This window comes from Gorilla gorilla, chromosome 8, assembly GCF_029281585.2.
Source record: "Gorilla gorilla gorilla isolate KB3781 chromosome 8, NHGRI_mGorGor1-v2.1_pri, whole genome shotgun sequence".
Lineage (NCBI taxonomy): Eukaryota > Metazoa > Chordata > Mammalia > Primates > Hominidae > Gorilla > Gorilla gorilla.
In genome coordinates this window covers 72,956,413-72,978,623 of record NC_073232.2, presented here as the reverse complement: position 1 = coordinate 72,978,623, position 22,211 = coordinate 72,956,413, and the positions used below count along the sequence as shown (strand labels likewise).

Here is a 22,211-nt window from a genome sequence, read left to right as displayed (position 1 = left end):
ACTTTAATTGCTTAAAGTATTTCCTGGAAACACCAAGTTGTTAACAAGTGTTAGTTATTTTTGTTTGAGAGAATTTCAAGAGATTGAAATTATCAACAGAGGAATGTGAAAGTCGTTGGGCATTAAGCTAAGCCATAAAAACTTTATCCTGAAAATCGTGGGGGTGTCCTTGAATGCCCACGAGTTAAATTTCCATTTTCTGCCTGAGGTTTTAAGGAGTATGCAGGATTAGGAGGGTAAACACTCATAGCTCATTAGTCTAACAGTGAAGAAATCACGAGGGCCTAGAGTAATGGAAAGGCAATGAAGTGAAAAGACAGTTAAAATGTGTAATTTTCCAAATACAGAACTGAGATATTTAAAAGGACTGTATGTGGTGGTTGGGTGCCATTACAAAGGAGGTGGATGAACTTTAGGCGTCTAGGTTTGTGGTGCTGATGGTTGGGCAGGGGACAAGCACACAGGGAAACAAGGAAAAAAGATGTATTCAGGTTTAGGTAAAAATATCACATGCTCAGTATCCAATTCCTGTTAAACACCTGGAGATGGGAGTCTGTGGTGCAAAGGGAGTTCGAGTTTAACTATACACGATTGGGTGATGCTGGCTTGCAAGGAGAGATGAAGCCACGGATTTCATTAAGGACCCCAATCTGAATGTGGACCGCACACAAGAATCAGAACCAAAACCTGGACACAGCCAAGACTGCAGGTTTCTCTTCCCTTGCTCCAAATCCACTTTCAGAAGAATTAGAGAAGAATTGACTAAAGAATGTAAGTAAACTCCAGGAAACAGGGTTCCACAGAAGCTGGGAAAAGGTCAGTACGTGGAAGAGAGAGATCAGTAGTACTTGCTCGCTACAAGAAGGCGCCTCCAAATGTCAATGCCTATTTTCAACAAGTGGGACCCAAAGTGATTCATGCCAGTGCTCTAAAATACACCTGACCCTTGAACAATGTGGGGGATATGGATGCTAACCCCCCACAGTCAAAAATCCAAGTTTAACTCTCAACTCCCCCAAAGCATAACTCCTAGCGGCTTGCGGTTGACCGGAAGTCTTTGTCACTAATAATACAAAAAATTAAGACCTATTTTGCCTGTTATTCACATTACACACTGAATATGCTGCTCCCAGCGGAGGCCGAGACTCCTGCCCGGGCGCCCCCTCACAGCCCCCACTCCAGCCTCCCCAGACTCACCCTCGGCGGGGCCACCTTCTCATTTCAGTCTGGGGCCACATTCTCCAGGCCTGCGGGGCATGGCAGGAGGCAAAGCCAAAGGCGAAGTGGCCACAAAGCCATCTCCCCTGTGCGCCCTCAGCTTCCGATTCCGGTGGGGGTGCTGGCTCCTGCCCCACCCCAGCATCTATACCCTGGTTCTGATAGGACGAGAAGGAACATTTCAGCCAGCCCTGATTGGGTCATATTATCCAATCAGAGTTGTTTTGCACAGTGGCTCTCATCCAATCCGAACATGCCTTACAGGATATCTAGTTAAATAAGAGTCATTATAAATCGTTGCTCCGTGGGCTTTCCTCATTTCATCCTGCTCCAGGCAGCGTGGTTTGTATGGCTCCGCCCTGGGCAGGAGGAGAAAGAAGAGGGCCAGGCACCACGTGCCTGCACTCTCCCTGGATGCTGGAGGCTGCTCCGCTGTGGGCAGGAGGAGAAGGAAGAGAACTGGGTGCCGCCTGCCTGCACTCTCTCCGGATGCTGGAGGCTGGAGGCAGTGAGGCAGCAACAGCGCGAGGCGACTTTGGAGCTGCCTCATACAGCGACCTCGCCTTCCGCTGCGCCTCCTCCCAGAACCCAAGAAGCCTGGAACCTGTGGCGTCCAGCCCTGAAAGGAGGAGACGGCAACCCAGCCGCGCGTGAGTCCGGGAGTCTGGGATACCGGCGGCAGAGGAAGGATAGGCAGGAGTCTCGGCCTCCCGGGGAGCGACGTGCCGGGAAAGGCAGGAGGGCCCCAGTGGTGGGGGCGGGGGTTGCGCGCCGGGGAGGGCGGCCTCAGGCTGGGAGCCTGGCAGACCGTCTGACTCTCCCCGAGCCCCATCCCAGGCCGAGCCAGGACCCCTCTGATGCACAGGCGTCTCAGGAGCCCGTTTCTTTCTTGAATCCGGGGCCCAGTGCGGCTTGAACCTAGCCCCCGACCTCCTCCTCGCCCTCTCAGAGTCCGCTGGGGTGGGCGCTGGAGGAGCCCGGGTCGGAGAGGAGCCCTCCCCTTCTCTCCTGCGTGGAAGCCCTGCAGCCTCCGTTTCTTTTGGGACTGGGGTCCGGGGCCTTCTGCCTGACCCGGGGTGAGAAAGGGAGCCCTGATCAGGACCCGGTGAGAGGGCACTGGAGCCCGAGAGCGGCAGGAGCCTTGAGCGGCAGCCCGGGAAGAGGATGGGGTCACCTTCGGCCCCAGGTCCCCCACTGCCAGGATCTCTGTCACCTTCTGGGGGTCCTGTCTCCTGGGGTCCCACCCTCCGGGCTGCCTGTGGGTATCTCTCATCTGGAACTGGAAATAACCCTCTTCATAGTACGGCTTAGCAAATATTTATTCGCCCATGCACCCCCCTTTTTTTCCCTTCATAGTGTTCTTTTTGTCTTGGGTCATTTGTGTTTTTCCTACGTTGATGTGAAGCATTTTTAAAGACACTTTAGAGATTAGTCCTTTATTGGTTCATTTCTATTGTAGGTTGTTGTTTCCTACTCTGGTCTTTGTTGTTTAATTTCATTTTTAATTTCTTGCTTGGTTTAGTTCATGTAACAATATTTTTCTTAGAATATTTGTATCTGTGTTTGTGAAACAGAACATCTATTATTTCTGGGTTTTTTATTGTCTGATCAGATTGTGTATTAATGTAATGCTGGCTTCACGAAACAAATTGAAAAACCATCCCTTCTTTCTCTTTGAGAGAGAGTGAGCAGTGTCAATATTTTTTTCTTCCTTAAATATTTGGAACATTTTCAAAGTCTGATCCTGGTGTTTTCCTTGTGGAGCATTATTGTTGATTTGTTGGATTTTTAAAATTAGTTAGTTAATTTTGTTTAATATATATAGGAGTGTTCTTATTTTATGCTATTTTTGTGCCAGTTTTAGTTGGGTTTTCAGCATCTGTTGCGATCTCTGTTGTCAGACTTTTGATCATATGTATTTCACAAAATTCTCTGATTATCTTGTTATAATACTGTTATGTAGAGTTGTTGTTTTGATTCTGATACTGGTCACTTGTGTTCTTTCATCTTTTTTCCTTAATCAGTTTTGCCTGCACTCTCCCTGGATGCTGGAGGCTGGAGGCAGTGAGGCAGCAACAGCGCGAGGCGACTTTGGAGCGGCCTCATATAGCGACCTCGCCTTCCGCTGCGCGTCCTCCCAGAGCCCAAGAAGCCCGGAACCTGTGGCATCCGTCTCTGAAAGGAGGAGACGGCAACCCAGCCGAGGGTGAGTCCGGGAGTCTGGGGTGCCGGCGGCGGAGGAAGGACAAGCAGGAGTCTCGGCCTCCCGGGGAGAATTTCACAAAATTCTCTGATTATCTTGTTATAATACTGTTATGTAGGCTGTTGTTTTGATTCTGATACTGGTCTCTTGTGTTCTTTAATCTTTTTTCCTTAATCAGTTTTGCTAGTGGTTTATTAACTATGTTGTTTATAAAAACAACTTTTAGCCTTGGTTTATTTGTGTTATTTTTCTTTCCATTTCACTGATGTTTGTTATCTTTATTATTGCCTTCATCCTGTATTCTTTGCACTTGATTTTTCTTTCTTGATTCTTGAGAAAGAAGTTGAGGTGCCGGGCACGTTGGCTTACGCCTGTAATCCCAACACTTTGGGATGCCAAGGTGGGTGGTGAGGAGTTCCAGACCAGCCTGGCCAACATAGTGAAACCCCCATCTATACTAAAAATACAAAAATTAGCAGGGGGTGGTGGCAGACACCTGTAATCCCAGCTACTCGGGAGGCTGAGGCATGAGAATCGCTTGAACTCGGGAGGTAGAGGTTGCAGTGAGCCGAGATCGCCCCATTGCACTCCAGCCTGGGCAACTGAACAAAACTTCTTCTCAAGAAAAAAAAAGAAGAAGTTGAGGTGATTGATTTTCAGTGTTTCTGGACTCCTGCCCTGCAGAGATCCTCTTGCTGTAACCTGTTTCATGTGAGGTAGAGTTTAGAAAATATTTATTGGCCTCTGTGCCTTACTTTTCTTCATATACTCTTCTTATTTTGTTGATTTATCTTTAGGGATTTTTTTCCTTATGTTAAATTGAAGGACTTATTGTTAAAATCTGTAAGTTAGCCCTTTATTGGCTTATTTTTGTCATAGGTTCTTGTTCTCTAGTTTGATTTTTGTTGTTTCATTTCTTTGTGTTCATAGTTGTATATAGTAATCTGGTTGATAATGATCTTGTATGCAGTAGCTTTGCTTAATTTATTTATTAATTGTAACACTTTATGTCATGTTAGGCTGTGCTGAGTGCTTCTGGGAGCAGCCAGGTTTCCATGAACTCCCAGTTTACTCTAAATACTCTAGCAGCCCACATGTGCACACACTGGATAATGTCATGCATGTAGAGCAATGATGCTGGGGAGGCACCGACTCTGTCATTCTGTGAATCCACCGCACAATCACAAACATTAGCATTAAAATAAAATGGACTGTTAGGCAACTGCAAAGGACTAATGCACCTATGTGGCACAAATGTGTCTTTCCGTATTCAAAGTACTTGTAAGAGCTTCAAGTTCCTCATACTCAGCCACTGACCTCAGGGTTCTTGGTACACAGGCATACATGCACAGACACACATACAGGCACACATATACACATGAATGCACATATGTGCACACATATTCACAGGCACATGCAGATGTGCACACGCAGACCTGGGTGAGAAAGTCAGATGTACATGGAACAGCCCCTGCTTTGTAAGCTGTCTGGCTTTGTAGGGAGAAAGAGGTGAAACAACACACTTGTTATCTTGGAAGAGGAGATGAAGGGAGCAGAGCTCGATATGTCCAGTGGGGAGAAAGCCAGGAGCCACTCCACCGAAGATCGAGGTCTCCGCGTGGATGATACCCACAAAACATTGGCAGGAAGGACACAGCCAGCACCAGATCAGTGGTGACTTTCATGAGTGTCAACTGTGGCCATCCAAATTAAAGGCCTGGCAATGGGATAAGTTAGCAACTGAACTTTCTGTATGTTACCTTATTAACTTTCTGTATATTAGCTTATTAACTTTCTGCAATCAAATGCTGATTAAGCATTTTCTGAGCCAAAAGCTTTGTGTAATTTGAATCTAGTGAAAAAATGTTATGCGTTTAACACTATAACTTGAGATCTAAAAACAAAAAAAAAAATTGCATAAGAATTGGTCAGATACCTTGTCTTTGAAACATACTGAAGTCTTCAAAATTAATCTGATAGCTCTGCGGTTGGTATATGGCATAAGAAAATATTTGGCATGAAGGGGAGTAACACACCACATGTATCTAAGTAACAATAGAAAAAATGTTAACTCTAGACTTTGAATAATTACTCTGGAATTCATGTGTAGAGAAATTCATTATGAATATATGTGGGCAAATTATTAACAACCCTCCCAAAAGCAGAAAGCTCAGACTCAGGAAGGTCCATTTAAATGGAATGATTTGGGAGATGATTTCAAGCGCAACTCTGCATTAACTCAGCATTTATTAAGTCATACAGCAGGCTACTGGAGGCCTCACTGCAGCCTGGGCTGGTATTCAGTGTCCTCCTCCTTCCTTCTCAGTAGACTTCCTTGGCCTTGATAATAATACATGTTAACAAACACAAATCTCAAAATACACATAACGTTTCTTCCCCCACAAGCCAGGGTATCAGCTCTGCAAATCAGATGACCCCAAGGTCAGTGGGGGTGACTAGGGACACCGCTCTGCGTTCCTCCTCAGTTTCCAGATCCTGAGGAGCTCTGGGGCCTTCCTCCTGGACAGGGAACATGTCTGCCTGGCTTCCTCAGCCAGGTACGGGAGGCTTTGGGGACCTGTGTCTGTCTCTGGGAAGGAGGAAGGAGCCTGTGGCATCTTCCCTAAGCAAAAGCACATCCAGCCTATGGCCAAACTTCAGAGTGGGGCGAGGGGCCCAGCACAGCTCCTCCGTTCCTGCAGCAGAGCCCAGAAAACACATCTGATGTGGTGGCTGCCTCAAAACTACAAACAGCATGGGTTTGAAGTGTCCTGTTGACATGGCCATGGCCACTTTCCCCGTGGACCGTGGCAAGTTTTTGTTTTTGGTTTTTGTTGTTTGTTTGAGACAAGGTCTCACTTTGTGGCCCAGGCTAGAGTGCAGTGGTGCAAACTCGGCTCATTACAGCCTCCACCTCCTGGGCTCAAGCAATCCTTCCACCTCGGCCTCCCAAAGTGCTAGAATTCCGGGCTTGAGCCACCGTGCCAGGCCTTGTGTAGAAGTATTATACATTATCTTTAAAACATAGTTTAGTGCTAATAATCTAAAATTGTGTTGCCATTTACTATTAATATGCCCTTTGTGGTGCATCTAATAAAATGCTTTGCTTCATAACCTGAAACAAAAAAACTTTCACTATATTTACTTGATCAGATCAACAACTATGGAAGTCTTAGAATAATGATATTCTCACTCAAAAGAAGAGCAACAACTCATCTTTAATGAAACTGTTTCTGTGTTTTATTAGTGGTTGAGAAATAACACATTCCTTCAGCAGTGGCAGCAGTCAGATACCATATGAATTTTTTATTTTTTTTTACTTTGATAAATCCTGAGGCTCTGTTGAGGAAGAAGCTTCCACAGTAGGCCCTAGGAGAGCTGCAGCCACCATGTCCACACTGTGTTATGCACAAATGGGAATGTAGTTTCCCAGAGAAAACAACTTCTGTGGGTAGATTTGTGATCGAAGTTTGTGAATAGCTTTAAAAATCCTTATGAAGGCCAGGCACAGTGGCTCACGCCTGTAATCCCAGCACTTTGGGAGGCTGAGGCAGGCAGATCACCTGAGGTCAGTTCGAGACCAGCTTGACCAACATGGAGAAACCCCATCTCTACTAAAAATACAAAAATTAACCAGGCATAGTGGCACATGCCTGGAATCCCAGCTACTTGGGAGGCAGAGGCAGGAGAATTGCTTGAACCTGGGAGGCAGAGGTTGCAGTGAGCTGAGATCGCACCATTGCACACAAGCCTGGGCAACAACAGCGAAACTCTATCTTAAAAAAAAAAAAGAAAAGAAAAGAAAAAAAAGGCTGGGCATGATGACTCATGCCTGTAATCCCAGCACTTTGGGAGGCTGAAGCGGGCAGATCACCTGAGGTTGGGAGTTCAAGACCAGCCTGATCAACGTGGAGAAACCCCGTCTCTACTAAAAATACAAACAATTAGTTGGGCGTGGTGGCACATGCCTGTAATCCCAGCTACTCAGGAGGCTGAGGCACGAGAATCGCTTGAATCCAGCAGGCGGAAGTTGCGGTGAGCCAAGATCGCATTACTGCGCTCCAGCCTGGGCAACAAAAGTGAAACTCCATCTCAAAAAAAAAAAAAAAAAAATCCTCAGGAAGATTATTTACTTATAATCTCCTCCTTCCTTAATTAGCAGTCTCAGCATTTCTGCAATAACCAAGTCTCTGCATCCAGTGAAGCAGCCTGCAACATGCAGGAGCTCAGGGCATTGCCACTGCACATGGGGCACCTGGTGGGACTTTGGCAAGGATTTTGTCATTAACACTGAGCAAAACTCTACGAAGACAGAGGCATTCTTTTAGATTAAAAACTAACAACATAAGGCGGGACATGGTGGCTCATGCTTGTAATCCCAACACTTCGGGAGGTCAAGGGGGACAGATCACTTGAGCTGAGGAGCTCAACACCATCCTGGACAACATGGCGAAACCCGTCTCTACTAAAAATACAAAAATTAGCTGAGCGTCATGGTGCACACCTATAATCCCAGCTATTCAGGAGGCTGAGGTGGGAGAATCGCTTGAACCCAAGAGCAGAGGTAGCAGTGAGCTGAGATTGTGCCACCACACTCCAGCCTGGGCAACAGACGCCATCTAAAAAAAAAAAAAAAAAAAAAGTTTTTTACAGAAAATCTTTAATTTCTATAGAAAATCTTCAGTCTTCTATAGAAGAAAATTAAATATTACAAAATTGAAGATTAGAAAATTACATAGAGAGCTGGGCATGGTGGCTCACACCTGTATTCCCAGCACTCTGGGAGGCCAGGGTGGGTGGATCACCCAAGGTCAGGCGTTCGTGACCAGCCTGGCCAACATGGTGAAGCCCCGTCTCTATTAAAAATACAAAAAATTAGCCAGGTGTAGTGGTGGGCGCCTGTAATCCCAGCTACTTGGGAGACTGAGGCAGGAGAATCACTTGAACCCAGGACGCGGAGGTTGCAGAGAGCAGAGATTGCGCCACTGCACTCCAGGCTGGGTGACAAGAGCTAAACTCTATCTCAAAATTAGAGAGAAAGAGAGAGAGAGACAGAGAGAAAGAAAAGAAAAGAAAAAGAGAGAAAAGAAAAAAGAAAAGAATGATTGATTCCATAGAGAAACAGGTATTTATCAATCTTCTTGATTCTGGTGCTCATGACAAGGCTGCAAGTTACTCAGTTCCACCGTCTTTTGCATCTGTGGTTGTGGTTGAAAGGAATGGCCTGAATCATGCACCTCATAACTCACAGAGTGGCCCCATGCCTTCCAGTTTTCTTTTTTTTTCACTTAGGTTCTGAATTACCCATGTAGTTTAAGGAGTTTTGTTGTTCTTCACAATTCTGTCTGTGGCTAATCTTATGTCCGTGGGATTCATTTGAGTCTGGAACATGTCCCAGATGGCAAGATGCAGCATGCCATGATATTTTCAAAATCCATGAACATGGTTGTTTGGCAGTTCCACAGTAAATATGTATTTGGAGTCTTAAGCTATTTCTTTCATGATATATGCTCAGGTACTGATAGCGACACTGTTGAATTCTACTTGAGCCCTGAGGCACTGGGAAACTGTGATGGTTAAAGAAATCCCCACCTTGTGTTCCTGCCTTACCACAAATAATTCCCCTTCCCTGTTGACTTAGCTAAGACTCACGGATCCCCCTCAAAGGATGTCCCACCTATGACAAGGTCAGACACAGACCCCCCAAATGCTGTCCTTGTTTCATGAAAGTTTAGCTGAACTGCTTGTCCCCACAGATTCATCAGGATATAATGCTAATTAACTCGACTTTGATATGGGCTTTACCATGTCCTTCAGGACCTGCTCATTAGTTAGGGACCCCTTGGACTGCATAACTTCTTCAAAGACATTTTATTTTATGCTTAATCCTATAGAAATATAATGATTTGATAGATTAACCAATGTGGTTTTCCTCCCTTGTTCTCCAGTTTCCCACTATTTCTCTCCCATTTAGTCTAAACCTTGGCATCTCCTCTTTCAAAGGGGAGGTTTTAACAAAAGGACAAAGAGAAAGAAAAGAGTAGACACTCACATTTTGAATTTTAATAAACTTGGAAGAATGATGACACAAGAGTGAGTTTGTCCCATCCCAGAGCAGATGAGGAGCTTCTGAATGAGAGTGGGGGAAGGGATTGTGCTGTTGTCACTCGATGGCAATTACACTGATGCAGACAGGGACATTGAGTGGTGGGGGGCTGAGGGTGCTGAGTGCACCTCCCCGGGCAGACAAGAAGAAACTTGCAAGTGCAGGCACAAGATGAGGAATCATAGTGAAACTTACCACAACATTCAGCCTCTATTCACGAGATACTTCACAACACTTGCCAGGTACTTTTCTAGGCACTGGACATACCGCAAATAATAAAGCCATAAAAAAAATTATGTCCCTGTGGAACTTGCAGTTTTGTGCAGAAGAGCAAATAGTTCACTAAAGAACTAAGCACAACTGGCCACGCATGGTGGCTCACACCTGTAATCCCAGCACTTAGGGAGGCTGAATTGGGTGAATCATGAGGTCAGTAGATCAAGACCATCCTAGCTAACATGGTGAAACCCCGTCTCTACTAAAAAATACAAAAAAATTAGCTGGGCATGGTGGCGGGCACGTGTAGTCCCAGCTACTCAGGAGGCTGAGGCAGGAGAACGGCGTGAACCTGGGAGGCAGAGCTTGCAGTGAGCCGAGATCACAACACTGCACTCCAGCCTGGGTGACAGAGTGAGACTTTGTCCAAAAAAAAAAAAAAAAAAGAAAAGCACAACCATACAATGTTGGAAGGTGTCAAAAGTTATGGAACAAAATGAAGGAAAGGGGATAGGGACTGCTGAGGGGTGGGCTACAATCTGAATTGGGGTTAGGAGGGGATGGAGTGAGAATGTTCTATTTGATCACAGCCTTGATGCATGTGAGAGATCCTGGAGGAGAGAGTGGGCAAAAGCCACCCAAGTGGCTGTAGCAGGCCGGGTGCTGCATTACATAGGGCACATTAAGTGAAATGTGATGGCTATTTTTTGTAATCCTTTAAAATCCCAATAGAAATAGGACTTTGTGGGAGGACTACATTTTGAAATAATTATTTTCAAAAACAGTTATTTCAAAAAAAGCACAGCAGTTGCATCCTATTGAATAGTGGGAACATTGGATGATAAGTTAAAGTATCATTTTGTGTTAAAATATTGAAGCAAATATGGCTTGGTGTGGTGGCTCACACCTGTAATCCCAGCACTTTGGGAGGCCAAGGAGGGTGGATCATTTGAGGTCAGGAGTTTGAGATCAGCCTGGCCAATATGGTGGAATCCCGTCTCTACTAAAAGTACAAAAATTAGCCAGTTTTGTTGGTGAGTGCCTGTAATCCAAGCTACTGAGGAGGCTGAGGCAAGAGAATTGCTTGAACCCAGGAGGCAGAGGCTGCAGTGAGCTGGGATTGTGCCATTGCACTCCAGCCTGGGTGACAGAGCAAGACTCCATTAAAAATAATAATAATAATATTAAAGCTACCCATTAAAAAAATTTGAAAGTCCCAGAAATGTGGCAAGACGAGCAACCCTATTAATGGCCCTAATGAAGCCCTATAGATTTCTCAGAGGAGCCTCCATGTGTTAGAACCATACCTAGGGCTGCAGCTGGCTAAGACATTCTCCATCAGCCTCTGGGATCAAAGGCGGGGTGTGGAGGTTGTCTGGATGGGGCCATGAGCCTCCCTCTCAGTAAAACACAAGCACAAGGGCGACATCCCTCTTGGTTTTTCGTAATGTAGGAACACAGGCAGAGCTTAGTGTTCTCAGAGCCTCTGAGATCCCGGGCAAAGCGTTTGGTAAGATGCTGCAGATATTTCCTTCTAAAAATAAAAACTCCCCTGGTAAATGCTCAGGCATCTCAGTGGCCACACCGGCCCTCATATGTGTACCCAACTCCCTTCATTTGCCTCTGTTCCCACTGAAATTTTCCATGTGAAATCTGGGAGAGGATGGGACAGCTTTTATAACTTAGTTGATGACTCTCCCACAATCTTATAGACTTCACTAATCTTTGAGGCTCTTCACTGACTCATGTGACAAAGTCACTTAATTCTGTAAATTTGGGCCAGTTCATTTTGCTAGCTCTCAGTTTGCTCATCTGTATGCAAGAAGTTTAGTGTAGGTAAACCAAGGACGCCAATATGCCTGTCTCTCCAGAAGGTTAATAACAGAAAATCTGAGCTGGGGGGTGCAGTTCCAAGTCCCAATTCCATGCCTCCAAGATCAGCTGGTTGTCTTTATTCATCACCAGGCACACATCTCCTTGATACCCTCAATATCTAGGCATAAAATGTGACGAGACAGATTATCTCTGTGTTATTTTTTTCTCCATTCCTCATCACTTGTATTTCCTTAACTCATTGAAATCAGTTTTCCACATTTTTTGAAGGAGAGTCTTTTGGCAAAGATGTGAATTATCTACAAGCAGCTGAGAGAAATGGCTACTGCCCTCAGTGTGCTGGTGATAAGTTTCCAAGTGATGAATAAAAGATTTCCTAAGGCATCAGTTTCCGTGATGGTGTGTTCTTTTTTTTCTCTTGGGCACAAGGGAATGAGCAGAGCAGGTACACCTCTGGGTTTGTTTTGTTTGTTTTTAGCTTATGTACAAAATCAAGCTCTGTTTTTCATTTAAATATCTTTTTTTCTTGTATCAGAGAAGAGTTGTAAAAGACTCATTGTGGGTTCAGGGAAGAATGTTTTAACATGCAAGGAAATGTTGCAAAATTGGAAAGAGGACATAATTCCACAAAACTAAATACAACTGGGGGAATTTTTAGGATACTCTGAGTTAATCTTATTATTTGCATCCTGCTAACCCCAATCAAATAATAATTTAGATTTGTTTAATTTACTAAACTGCACATTCAATTGACTAAACTGTAGAGGATGAGCAAGTGTCAACAATAATTACCTTCCTTATGGGCTAACACAACAGGCTCCAGTGAGTCATAATACACACATTCAGAGGTGGTCCAATGCAGTCCCACCATAGAAATCCTTCCCATGCTTAGCCACTGTTGTCATTAATCTCTCCAAACTCAAACCATGGTTCAAACACAGTTGTCCCTTGGTATCCAGAGGATTGGTTCCAGGACCCACTTTGGACACCCAAATCTGCTGGGAACAGGCCCTAAGCCTGTCATAAACAGGCCTTAAAGAAACTGGCCATAAACAGGATTTCTGCAGTAATGTGACGTGCTCATGATGGCTATGACACACACTGCTAGAAGATATTGGTTTACTGGAGCAGGGCAAGGAACACCTGGCCCACCCAGAGTGGAAAACTGCTCAAACCACAAACAACAGCATGAGCGGCCTGTGCCATAACAACATGTTTTTTCTGCAGATAATCATCCAGGGACTGTTTCTCTGCTCCTCACTAAGAATGTTTGTTTCCTGTAAAGAATGCTTTTAGCTAATCTATAACCTATAGAAACAATGCTTATCACTGGCTTATTGTCAATCAATGTGTGGGTCAAACTCTGTTCGTGGCTCTCAGCTCTGAAGGCTGTTATCCCCCTGATTCCCACTTTGCACTTTTTATTTCTGTGTGTTTGTCTTCATTCCTCTAGCACTGCTGGGTTGGGGTCTCCACGACTGAGCTGATCTCATCAAGTGGCACCCAACATGGGGCTCAAACCCGGGTTGAGGGGTTGCTGGAGCGACGGAGAACGTGGAACTACACTGGAGGACACCAGAGTACTCAAGCAATCCCTTGGTAAGTAAGAGGGGGAACTTGGAAGCATCAGGGTAACAATGGGACAAGGGTAGAGCAGGCATGAGTCTTATTTGAGTCTGCTTTGGCAGCTCCTCAGAAAAGGGGGAAGGAAGGTTAGTACTAGCCGACTTATGCAGCTTTGTAGTGTGGTAGAGAAATATTGCCCCTGGTTTCTGGACCAAGGAACTATGAACATAGAGGTCTGGGAAAAGGTAGCCAGAGCACTGAAAAAGGCATATAAGGATGGTGCTGAGGATATTCCTATAACTATCTGGTCAGTGTGGGCTCTGGTTCGTCCCACCTTGGAGCCTTTCCACACAGATCATGATGAGGAGGAATCAGAGGAAGAAGGAGAGTATAATGAAGTAACAGAAGAGGTGACAGAGCAGTTTTGCTTGCCAGCTAAAGCAGCAAAGGAGGGAGAGGTTTGTCCCTCCCCCTCTGTACCCCCTCATCATTTTGAAGAAAAAGAGTGGCCTGACCCTCCAAATCTTTCTTTTCTGGAGGACACTGGGTGAAAAGTAGTTGCCTCAGTAACTGTTCGAGCAGCACCTCAAGCGACCACTCTGAGTTCTATTCAGGCATGGATCCAGCAAGCTGGATGAGAGGGTGATATGGATGCTTGGCAGTTCCCTGTTAGAATACACCCACCTGATCAACAGGGGAATATTATAGCTATGTTTGAGGCTTTTCCTTTTAAAATACTTAAAGAATTTAAACATGCTACTAATCAATATGGACCAGGTTCTCCTTTTGTAATGGGACTGTTAAGGAATGTTGCTGTCTCTAGTCAGATGATTCCTACTGAGTGGGATGCTTTTACTCGAGCTAGTCTGACTCTAGCTCAGTTCTTACAATTTAAAACTTGGTGGGCAGATGAAGCTTCCATTCAGTCTGCTCGCAACACCAAGGCCCAACCTCAAATTAATATAACTGCAGACCAACTTTTGGGGGTTTGTGGCTGGGCTTGTTTAGATAGATGCACAAGTGGTCATGCAGGATGATGCCATAGAGCAGCTTAGAGGAGTGTGCATTAGAGGTTGGGAAAAAAAATCACTTCAGGAGGAGAACAATACCCTTCTTTTAGTGCTGTCAAGCAGGGGCCTAAAGAACCTTATGCAGATTTTATAGCCAGGTTACAGAAGTCTCTTAAAAAGGTAATTACAGATTCGCCTGCTAAGGATATAGTGTTGTGGTTATTAGCTTTCAACAATGCCAATCCTGAGTGCCAAGCTGCTCTGTGACCTATTAGAGGAAAAGCACATTTGGTTGACTACATTAAAGCTTGTGATGGTATCGTAGGTAATCTGCATAAAGCTACTCTGCTGGCCCAGGCAATGGCAAGAATGAGAGTGGGTAAAGGAAATACTCCATTTCCTGGAGTTTGTTGTGGGAAGCATGGTCATACTAAGAAAGAATGTAGAAAAATATCAGTGAGTCAGACTGCCAGTTGGGGGAAAATAGAAAACTGCTGAGCCTGAAATATGTCGAAAATGCAAAAAAGGAAAACACTGGGCTAATCAGTGTCAGTCTAAGTTTGAGACAGATGGGAACCTGATTTTGGGAAATGCCATGACGTGCCTGTCCCAGGCCCCATTCCAAACCAGGGAATTTCCAGCTCAGGCCACTCCCTCACCCCATACAATGCCTGTCCCCCACCACAGCCAGTAGTGCCACAGTAGATTTAAGCTGCACAAAAGCTGTGAGCCTTCTGCATGGGGAACCCCCACAAAAAGTGCCAACAGGAGTCTGTGGACCCTTGCCAGCAGGGACGGTAGGATTACTTCTAGGTAGTTCTAGTTTAAATTTAAAAGGAGTGCAAGTACGTACAGGAGTCATTAATTCAGGTTACAATGGGGAAATATAAATTGTTATATCTACTTCTGTTCTCTGGAAAGCAGAGCCAGGAGAGCATATAGCACAGCTCCTGGTTGTGCTGTATGTGGAAATGGGGAAAAGTGAAACTAAATGTCCAGGAGGATTTTGAAGCACAAATAAATAAACCAAAGCAGCTTATTGGGTGAATCAAATTACTGATAAACATCCTACCTGTGAAATAACTATTCAGGGCAAAAAATTTAAAGGATTGTTAGATACAGGATCAGACATTTCAATCATTTCTCTACAGCACTGGCCATCTACATGGCCAATTCAACCCACTCGATTTAACACAGTTGAAGTTGGTAAAGCCTCTGAAGTATATCAAAGCAGTGATATTTTGCATCGTGAAGGACTCAATGGACAATCTGGGACTATTCAACCAATTGTAACTTCTGTACCTGTAAATTTATGGGGAAGAGATTTATTACAGCAATGGGGAGCACAAATGTTAATTCCAGAACAATTATATAGCTCTCAGAGTCAGCATATGATGCAAGAGATGGTGTATGTGCCTGGCATGGGATTAAGAAAAAATTTAAGAGGGTTAAAGAAACGCCTTCAAGTGAAAGGACAGAATTCTCATCAGAGTTAGGATATCATTTTTGATGGAGGCCATTGTTAAGCCTCCAGAACCTATACCTTTAAAATGGTTAACAGATAATCCAGTTTGGTTAGAAAAATGGCCTCTGAGTAAAGAAAAACTGGAGGCTTTAGAGGACTTAGTTACTGAACAATTAGAAAAAGGACACATAGTTCCAACATTTTCCCCCTGGAATTCTCCAGTCCTTGTTATTAAGAAAAAATCACATAAATGGAGAATGTTGGCAGATCTTAGAGCCATTAATTCAGTTATACAACCTACTGGGGCATTGCAGCCCAGATTGCCTTATCCTGCTATGATTCCAAAAAGTTGGCCTTTAATAGTCATAGATTTAAAAGACTGTTTCATTACTACCTCCTTAGCTGAGCAAGACTGTGAATGGTTTGCATTTACAATTCCTGCAGTAAACAACACGCAGCCTGCTAAGCATTTTCACTGGAAAGTGTTGCTACAAGGCATGTTAAACAGTCCAACAATTTGTCAGACTTATGTAGGACAAGCAATTGAACTTACTCATAAAAGATTTGTCAAAGTGTTAAATTATTCGTTATATGGACGATATTCTTTGTGTTGCCCCCACTCGGGAAATATTACTCCAATGTTATGATCACTTGCAAAACCCGATTTCTCCTGCCAGTTTAATTGTAGCTCCTGACAAAATTCAGACTACTACTCCTTACTTCTACTTAGGGACCTTAGTAAATGACACTACCGTTGTGCCACAGAAAGTAACCATACGTAGGCATCAATTGAAAACTTTGAGTGACTTTCAAAAATTACTAGGGGACGTTAATTGGACACGACCTGCTCTAGGCATTCCTATCTATGCTGTGAGTAATCTATTTTCTATCCTTACAGGAAATCCTAGTCTCACTAGCCCTCAGCAATTAACAACAGAGACTGAGGCAGAGATACAGCTGATTGAGAAGCAAGTGCATAAGGCTCAAATAAATAGAATAGATCCAGAAAAGACTTTAGACTTATTGATTTTTCCAACTCAGCATTCACCTACTGGTGGTGTTGTCCAAGAGCAGGACTTGGTAGAATGGCTTTTTCTTCCACATATTAATTCATGGACTCTAACTCCTTATTTAGATCAAATTGCTACTCTGATAGGAAATGGGAGAACTCGAGTTGTTAAATTGCATGGATATGACCCTGGAAAAATTATTGTCCCTCTTACAAAGGCACAAATACAACAGGCCTTTATAAATACTCTTAATTGGCAAACCCATTTAGCTGATTTCATGGGTGTTCTTGATAATCACTTTCCGAAAACAAAGTTATTTCAATTTTTGAAATTAACTAATTGGATTCTCCCTAGAATAACTAAATTTAAACCAATTGAATGTTCTGAAAATGTTTTTACAGGTAGGTCTAGTAATGGTAAAGCTTCTTATTCCAGATCAAAAAATAAAGTTTTCCAGACGTCCTATACTTCAGCTCAAAAAGCGGAGCTTGTAGCTGTAATTGAGGTGCTGACTGCTTTTGAGATGCCTGTCAATGTAATTTTTGATTCTGCATACGTGGCTCATTCCACACAATTAATTGAAATGCTCAGTTATGATTTCATACAGATGAACAACTGATGACTTTATTTACCCAGTTACAAACTGCAGTTAGGAATAGAATGCACCCTTTTTACATTACTCATATTAGAGCTTATACACCCCTTCCAGGACCTTTAACTATAGGGAATCCAGTGGCTGACCACTTAGTTGCCACAGCATTATCTAATGCTAAATACTTTCACACTTTGACTCATGTAAATGCCTCTGGTCTTACACAAAGATATAATATTACTTGGAAAGAGGCTAAAGCCATTATTCAACAATGCCCAACCTGTCAAATGATTCATTCTCCGTCCTTTACTGGGGGTGTTAACCCCTGTGGATTGCAACCAAACTGTCTTTGACAAATGGATGTCACTCATGTTCCTTCTTTTAGTAAATTGGCCTATGTGCATGTATGTGTAGGTAACAATTTCTCACTTTCTTTGGCCTATTTGTCAAATGGGAATCTTCTGCCTGTGTTAAATTGCATCTTCTGCAATGCTTCACAGTCACGGGTATTCCAGCTTTGGTTAAAATAGACAATGCCCCAGGATATACTAGTCAAACTATGGCTACATTTTTCTGTCAATGGAATATTAAACATATCACTGGCATCCCGTATAATTCACAAGGACAAGCCATTGTGAAATGAATGAATATCTCCCTAAAATGACAATTGAATAAACAGAAAGAGGGAGACAATGACTACGGGACTCCGTATATGCAATTGAATCTAGCATTATTGTCTTTAAATTTTTTGAGCCTGCCTAAAGGCCAGATGCAATCAGCAGCTGAACAGCATCTACAGAAACCGGCTGCAAAGACAGAAGCAGAACAACTGGTTTGATGGAGAGATCCGATAACAGAAAGTTGGGAAATAGGTAAAAATAACATGGGTAGAGGTTATGCTTGTGTTTCTCCAGGCCAAAACCAGCAGCTTATTTGGATACCATCAAGACACCTGAAACCTTGTCATGAGCCAGATACTGAGGAAGAGATTTTGGGAAGAACCCAAGGACCCCCCAGTTGCAGCCATGTCAAGACTGACAATAAGGAAGACACCAGTCCCAGCAAGCAACATTCATCGGGCACAGCCACCCATGTGGGGCCAGATCAAGAAGTTGACACAGATGGCGGAAGAAAATCTGAAGAAAGCGGATGACCAGCTACAATGAGTAATCTAATGGTAGCTATGATGGCTGTGCTCACCATTGCCATGAGTATTCCCCCAGCACCTGGTGAAACAAAAAACATTATACTTATTGGGCATATATTCCTTTTCCACCAGTTTCATGGCCAGTGACATGGTTAGACTCCCCAGTGGAGGTATACACTAATGATAGCTTTTGGATACCTGGTTCTACAGATGATAGAGGCCCATCTCACCCCCAAGAGGAGGGAACAATTATGAATATTTCGTTGGGATTTGAGCATTTAACTACTTGCTTGGGAAAAGCCAACAGGTGTTTACCTCCCAGTCATCAATCTTGGGTGGCAATAGTGCCTGAATGTAACAACTCTGTGGCACAACTACATATGCTTTCTGATCTTAGTATTTATTACAATGATTATGCCCCTGTAACCAAAGTTTACTGCCCTCAAAAACCTATCTGTATAGTGGATTGGACATGGTCAGAAAAAAAATGAAGGTATTTACTTGGGAAGATTGTATTGCGGGGCAAGCAAAGGTGTTCTGTAATGATTCATATGGAGTCATTATTGATTGGTCACCTAAAGGGGCATTTATAAGGCTCACTTCTCGATCTGTAGGTAATGGTCACCCTGCATCTAAAGAAAATGATCAGATGGTAGACACTATAAAAAATACAATAAAAGTTCCTATTATTTGGACATATGGTGATATGATGGAACCTCAAGCCCAAATGATATGACCTGCTGTAGGAGCTAAACATAAGGAATTGTGGAAAATATTAATGGCACTGAAAAAGATAAAAGATTTGGGAAGGGAAATATACTAAGCCATCCCAATATAATCCTATTTACATGTTAGAATTGGCTCACAATGATTCAGTCTGGATACATAGTTGTGTCTCTCCTCCCTTTCTGCTTGTAGTGAGTGATTTAAAACTTGATCTCCCTAATCATCATGTGACTGTCAAGAATGTAGATTGTTTTCTTGTGTGAATTCTTCCTTGTATAATACTGATCATTCTATCTTAGTGGTAAGAGCCCAAAAAGGAGTAAGGATACCTGTAAAGCTTTCCCATCCTTGAGAAGCCTCTCCTTCTGTGCATATTATTACTGAAATTCTTCAAAAGATTTTGAGGCACTCTCGGGGTTTCATTGCTACTTTAATCATTATGGGATTGATTGCTGTCACAGCTACTGCCATGGTAGCTGGAGTTGCTTTACCAACACAGTACAAACAGCAGATTATGTAAATAATTGGCAGAAAAATTCTACTTTGCTGTGGAATTCCCAAACTAATATACACCAGAAATTAACCAATCAGATTAATGATCTCCGACAAACTATCGTATGGTTGGGAGATCATGTAGTTAGTTTAAAATATAGAATGCAGTTAACAATGCGATTGAAATACCTCTGATTTTTGCATTACTCCTCACCTGTATAATGAAACAGAGCATGAGTGGGAAAGAGTTAAAAGACATTTAAAGGATCATACTGGAAATTTATCTTTGGATATTGCAAAACTGAAAGAACACATATTTCAAGCCTCTCAGGCACATCTGACCTTAATGCCAGGAACTAAAGTGCTTGAAGGAGCTGCAGATGGATTAGCAGCTATTAACCCATAAAAGTGGATCAAGACACTTGGAGGCTTTGTGATTTCAATGGTGATTGTGCCTTTAATCTGTGTTGTTTGTCTTTGTGTAGTCTGCAGATGTGGATCCTGAATCCTGCGAGAAGTAGCCCACCATGACGAAGCTGCCTTTGCTTTTATCGCTTTGCAAAAACAGAAAGGGGGACATGCTGGGAACAGGCCCTAAGCCTGTCATAAACAGGCCTTAAACTGACCATGAACAGGATTTCTGCACCAATGTGACGTGCTCCTGATGGCTATGACACCCACTGCTAGAAGTTGTTAGTTTACTGGAGCAGGGTAGGGAACACCTGGCCCACCCAGAGCGGAAAACTGCTCAAACCACAAACAATAGCATGAGTGGCCTGAGCCTTAACAACATGTTTTTGCTGCAGATAATCGGCCAGAGACTGTTCCTCTGCTCCTCTCTAAGTATGCTTTGTTTTTCATAAGGAATGCTTTTAGCTAATCTATAACCTGTAGAAACAATGCTTATCACTGGCTTGTTGTCAATAAACATGTGGGTCAAACTCTGTTTGTGGCTCTCAGCTCTGAAGGCTGTTATCCCCCTGATTCCCACTTTGCACTTTATTTCTGTGTGTTTGTCTTCATTCCTCTAGCACCACTGGGTTGGGATCTCCTTGACCAAGCTGGTCTCGGCACATATCCATGTATGCCCAGGTCCTGAAATCAGCCTTGTGGAGCCTGTGGGTAGGAAAAGTCAACCCTCTGTGCATGTAGGCCTGGAACCTGAACAATACTGTATTTTCCTGCCACGTTTGGTTTCAAATGTGGAAACTGCCTATACGGACCTACTGCATTTGTTTTTAAAAATCCTCTGTAAGTGGACCTGCACAGTTCAGGCCCAGATAATTCCAGGATCAACCCTACAGTAGAAATCAAGTATCTTTTTCATTGTCTCTTGGGATCTGCCTTTTCACCAATAAAATGTGAGGGCTGTTGGGAGCAGGCCCCCCAAAATCTGGCCATAAACTGGCCCCAAAACTGGCCATAAACAAAATCTCTGCAGCACTGTAACATGTTCATAATGGCCCTAACACCCAAGTTGGAAGGTTGTCGATTTACAGGAATGAGGGCAAGGAACACCTGGCCTGCCCAGGGTGGAAAACCACTTAAAGGCATTCTTAAGCCACAAACAATAGCATGAGTGATCTGTGCCTTAAGGACATGCTCCTGCTGCAGTTAACTAGCCCAACATATTCCTTTAATTCAGTCCATCCCTTCATTTCCCATAAGGGATACTTTTAGTTAATTTAATATCTATGGAAACAATGCTAATGACTGGTTTGCTGTTAATAAATACGTGGGTAAATCTCTGTTTGGGGCTCTCAGCTCTGAAGGCTGTGAGACCCCTGATTTCCCACTTGACACCTCTATATTTCTGTGTGTGTGTCTTTAATTCCTCTAGCACTGCTGGGTTAGGGTCTCCGTGACCGAGCTGGTCTCAGCAAGTGGAGTCCATTGTGGGGGCTCAAATCCAGGTTGAAGGGTCACCGGAGCAACATTTGGAAAGGAAAACTAGCTGGAGGACATGTGAATACTCTTAAAGCAATCTCCTTGGTGAGTAAGAAGGGGTGCTCGGAAGCATCAGGGTAACAATGGGACATGTTTGGGGTCTGGTTTGTTTCACCTTGGAACTTTTTCACACGGATGATGAGGAGGAAGGAGAGTTTAATGAAGTAACAGAAGAGAGTACAGAGCACATTTATTTACCAGCTAAAGCTAAAGCAGCAAAGGAGGGAGAGATTCATCCTTACCCTTCTGCACCCCCTCATTATTATTTTGAAGAAAATGACTTTCAAGATCTTTCTTTTCCAGAGGACACTGGGCAAAAAGTAGTTGCCCCAGTGACTGAGCAGCACCTCAAGCGACTGCTCTTAGTTCTATTCAGACAGGAATTCAGCAAGCTAGATGAGAGGGTGATTTAGAGGCTTGGCAGTTCCCTGTTAGAATACACCACCCCCAGATCAACAGGGAAATATTATAGCTACATTTGAGCCTTTTCCTTTTAAATTACTCAAAGAATTTAAACAAGCTATAAATCAGTATGGACCAGGTTCTCCTTTTGTAATGGGACTGTTAAAGAATGTTGCTGTCTCCAGTTGGATGATTCCTACTGACTGGGATGCTCTTACTCGAGCTTGTCTAACTCCTGCTCAGTTATTACAATTTAAAACTTGGTGGGCAGATGAAAC

The 22,211-nt window shown here is 43.6% G+C and overlaps 1 protein-coding gene across 2 annotated transcripts; it reads left to right on the top strand.

The window, feature by feature from the left end:
• Positions 1-1,482: 1,482 nt before the first annotated feature.
• On the top strand, positions 1,483-21,391 carry LOC101138261 (uncharacterized). 2 transcript variants are annotated; one of them, XM_055353939.2, is made up of 4 exons: positions 1,483-1,868; positions 3,243-3,424; positions 13,030-13,175; positions 18,134-21,391. In XM_055353939.2, the coding sequence occupies exons 1-3, from the start codon at positions 1,567-1,569 to the stop codon at positions 13,056-13,058; spliced, it is 513 nt and encodes a 170-aa protein (XP_055209914.1). In that variant the 5' UTR covers positions 1,483-1,566; the 3' UTR covers positions 13,059-13,175; positions 18,134-21,391. The 2 variants fall into 2 exon arrangements, with proteins under 2 accessions (XP_055209914.1, XP_018890027.1); XM_019034482.3 differs by lacking the exons at positions 13,030-13,175; positions 18,134-21,391 and having other exon boundaries at positions 1,484-1,868; positions 3,243-5,518.
• Positions 21,392-22,211: the final 820 nt, after the last annotated feature.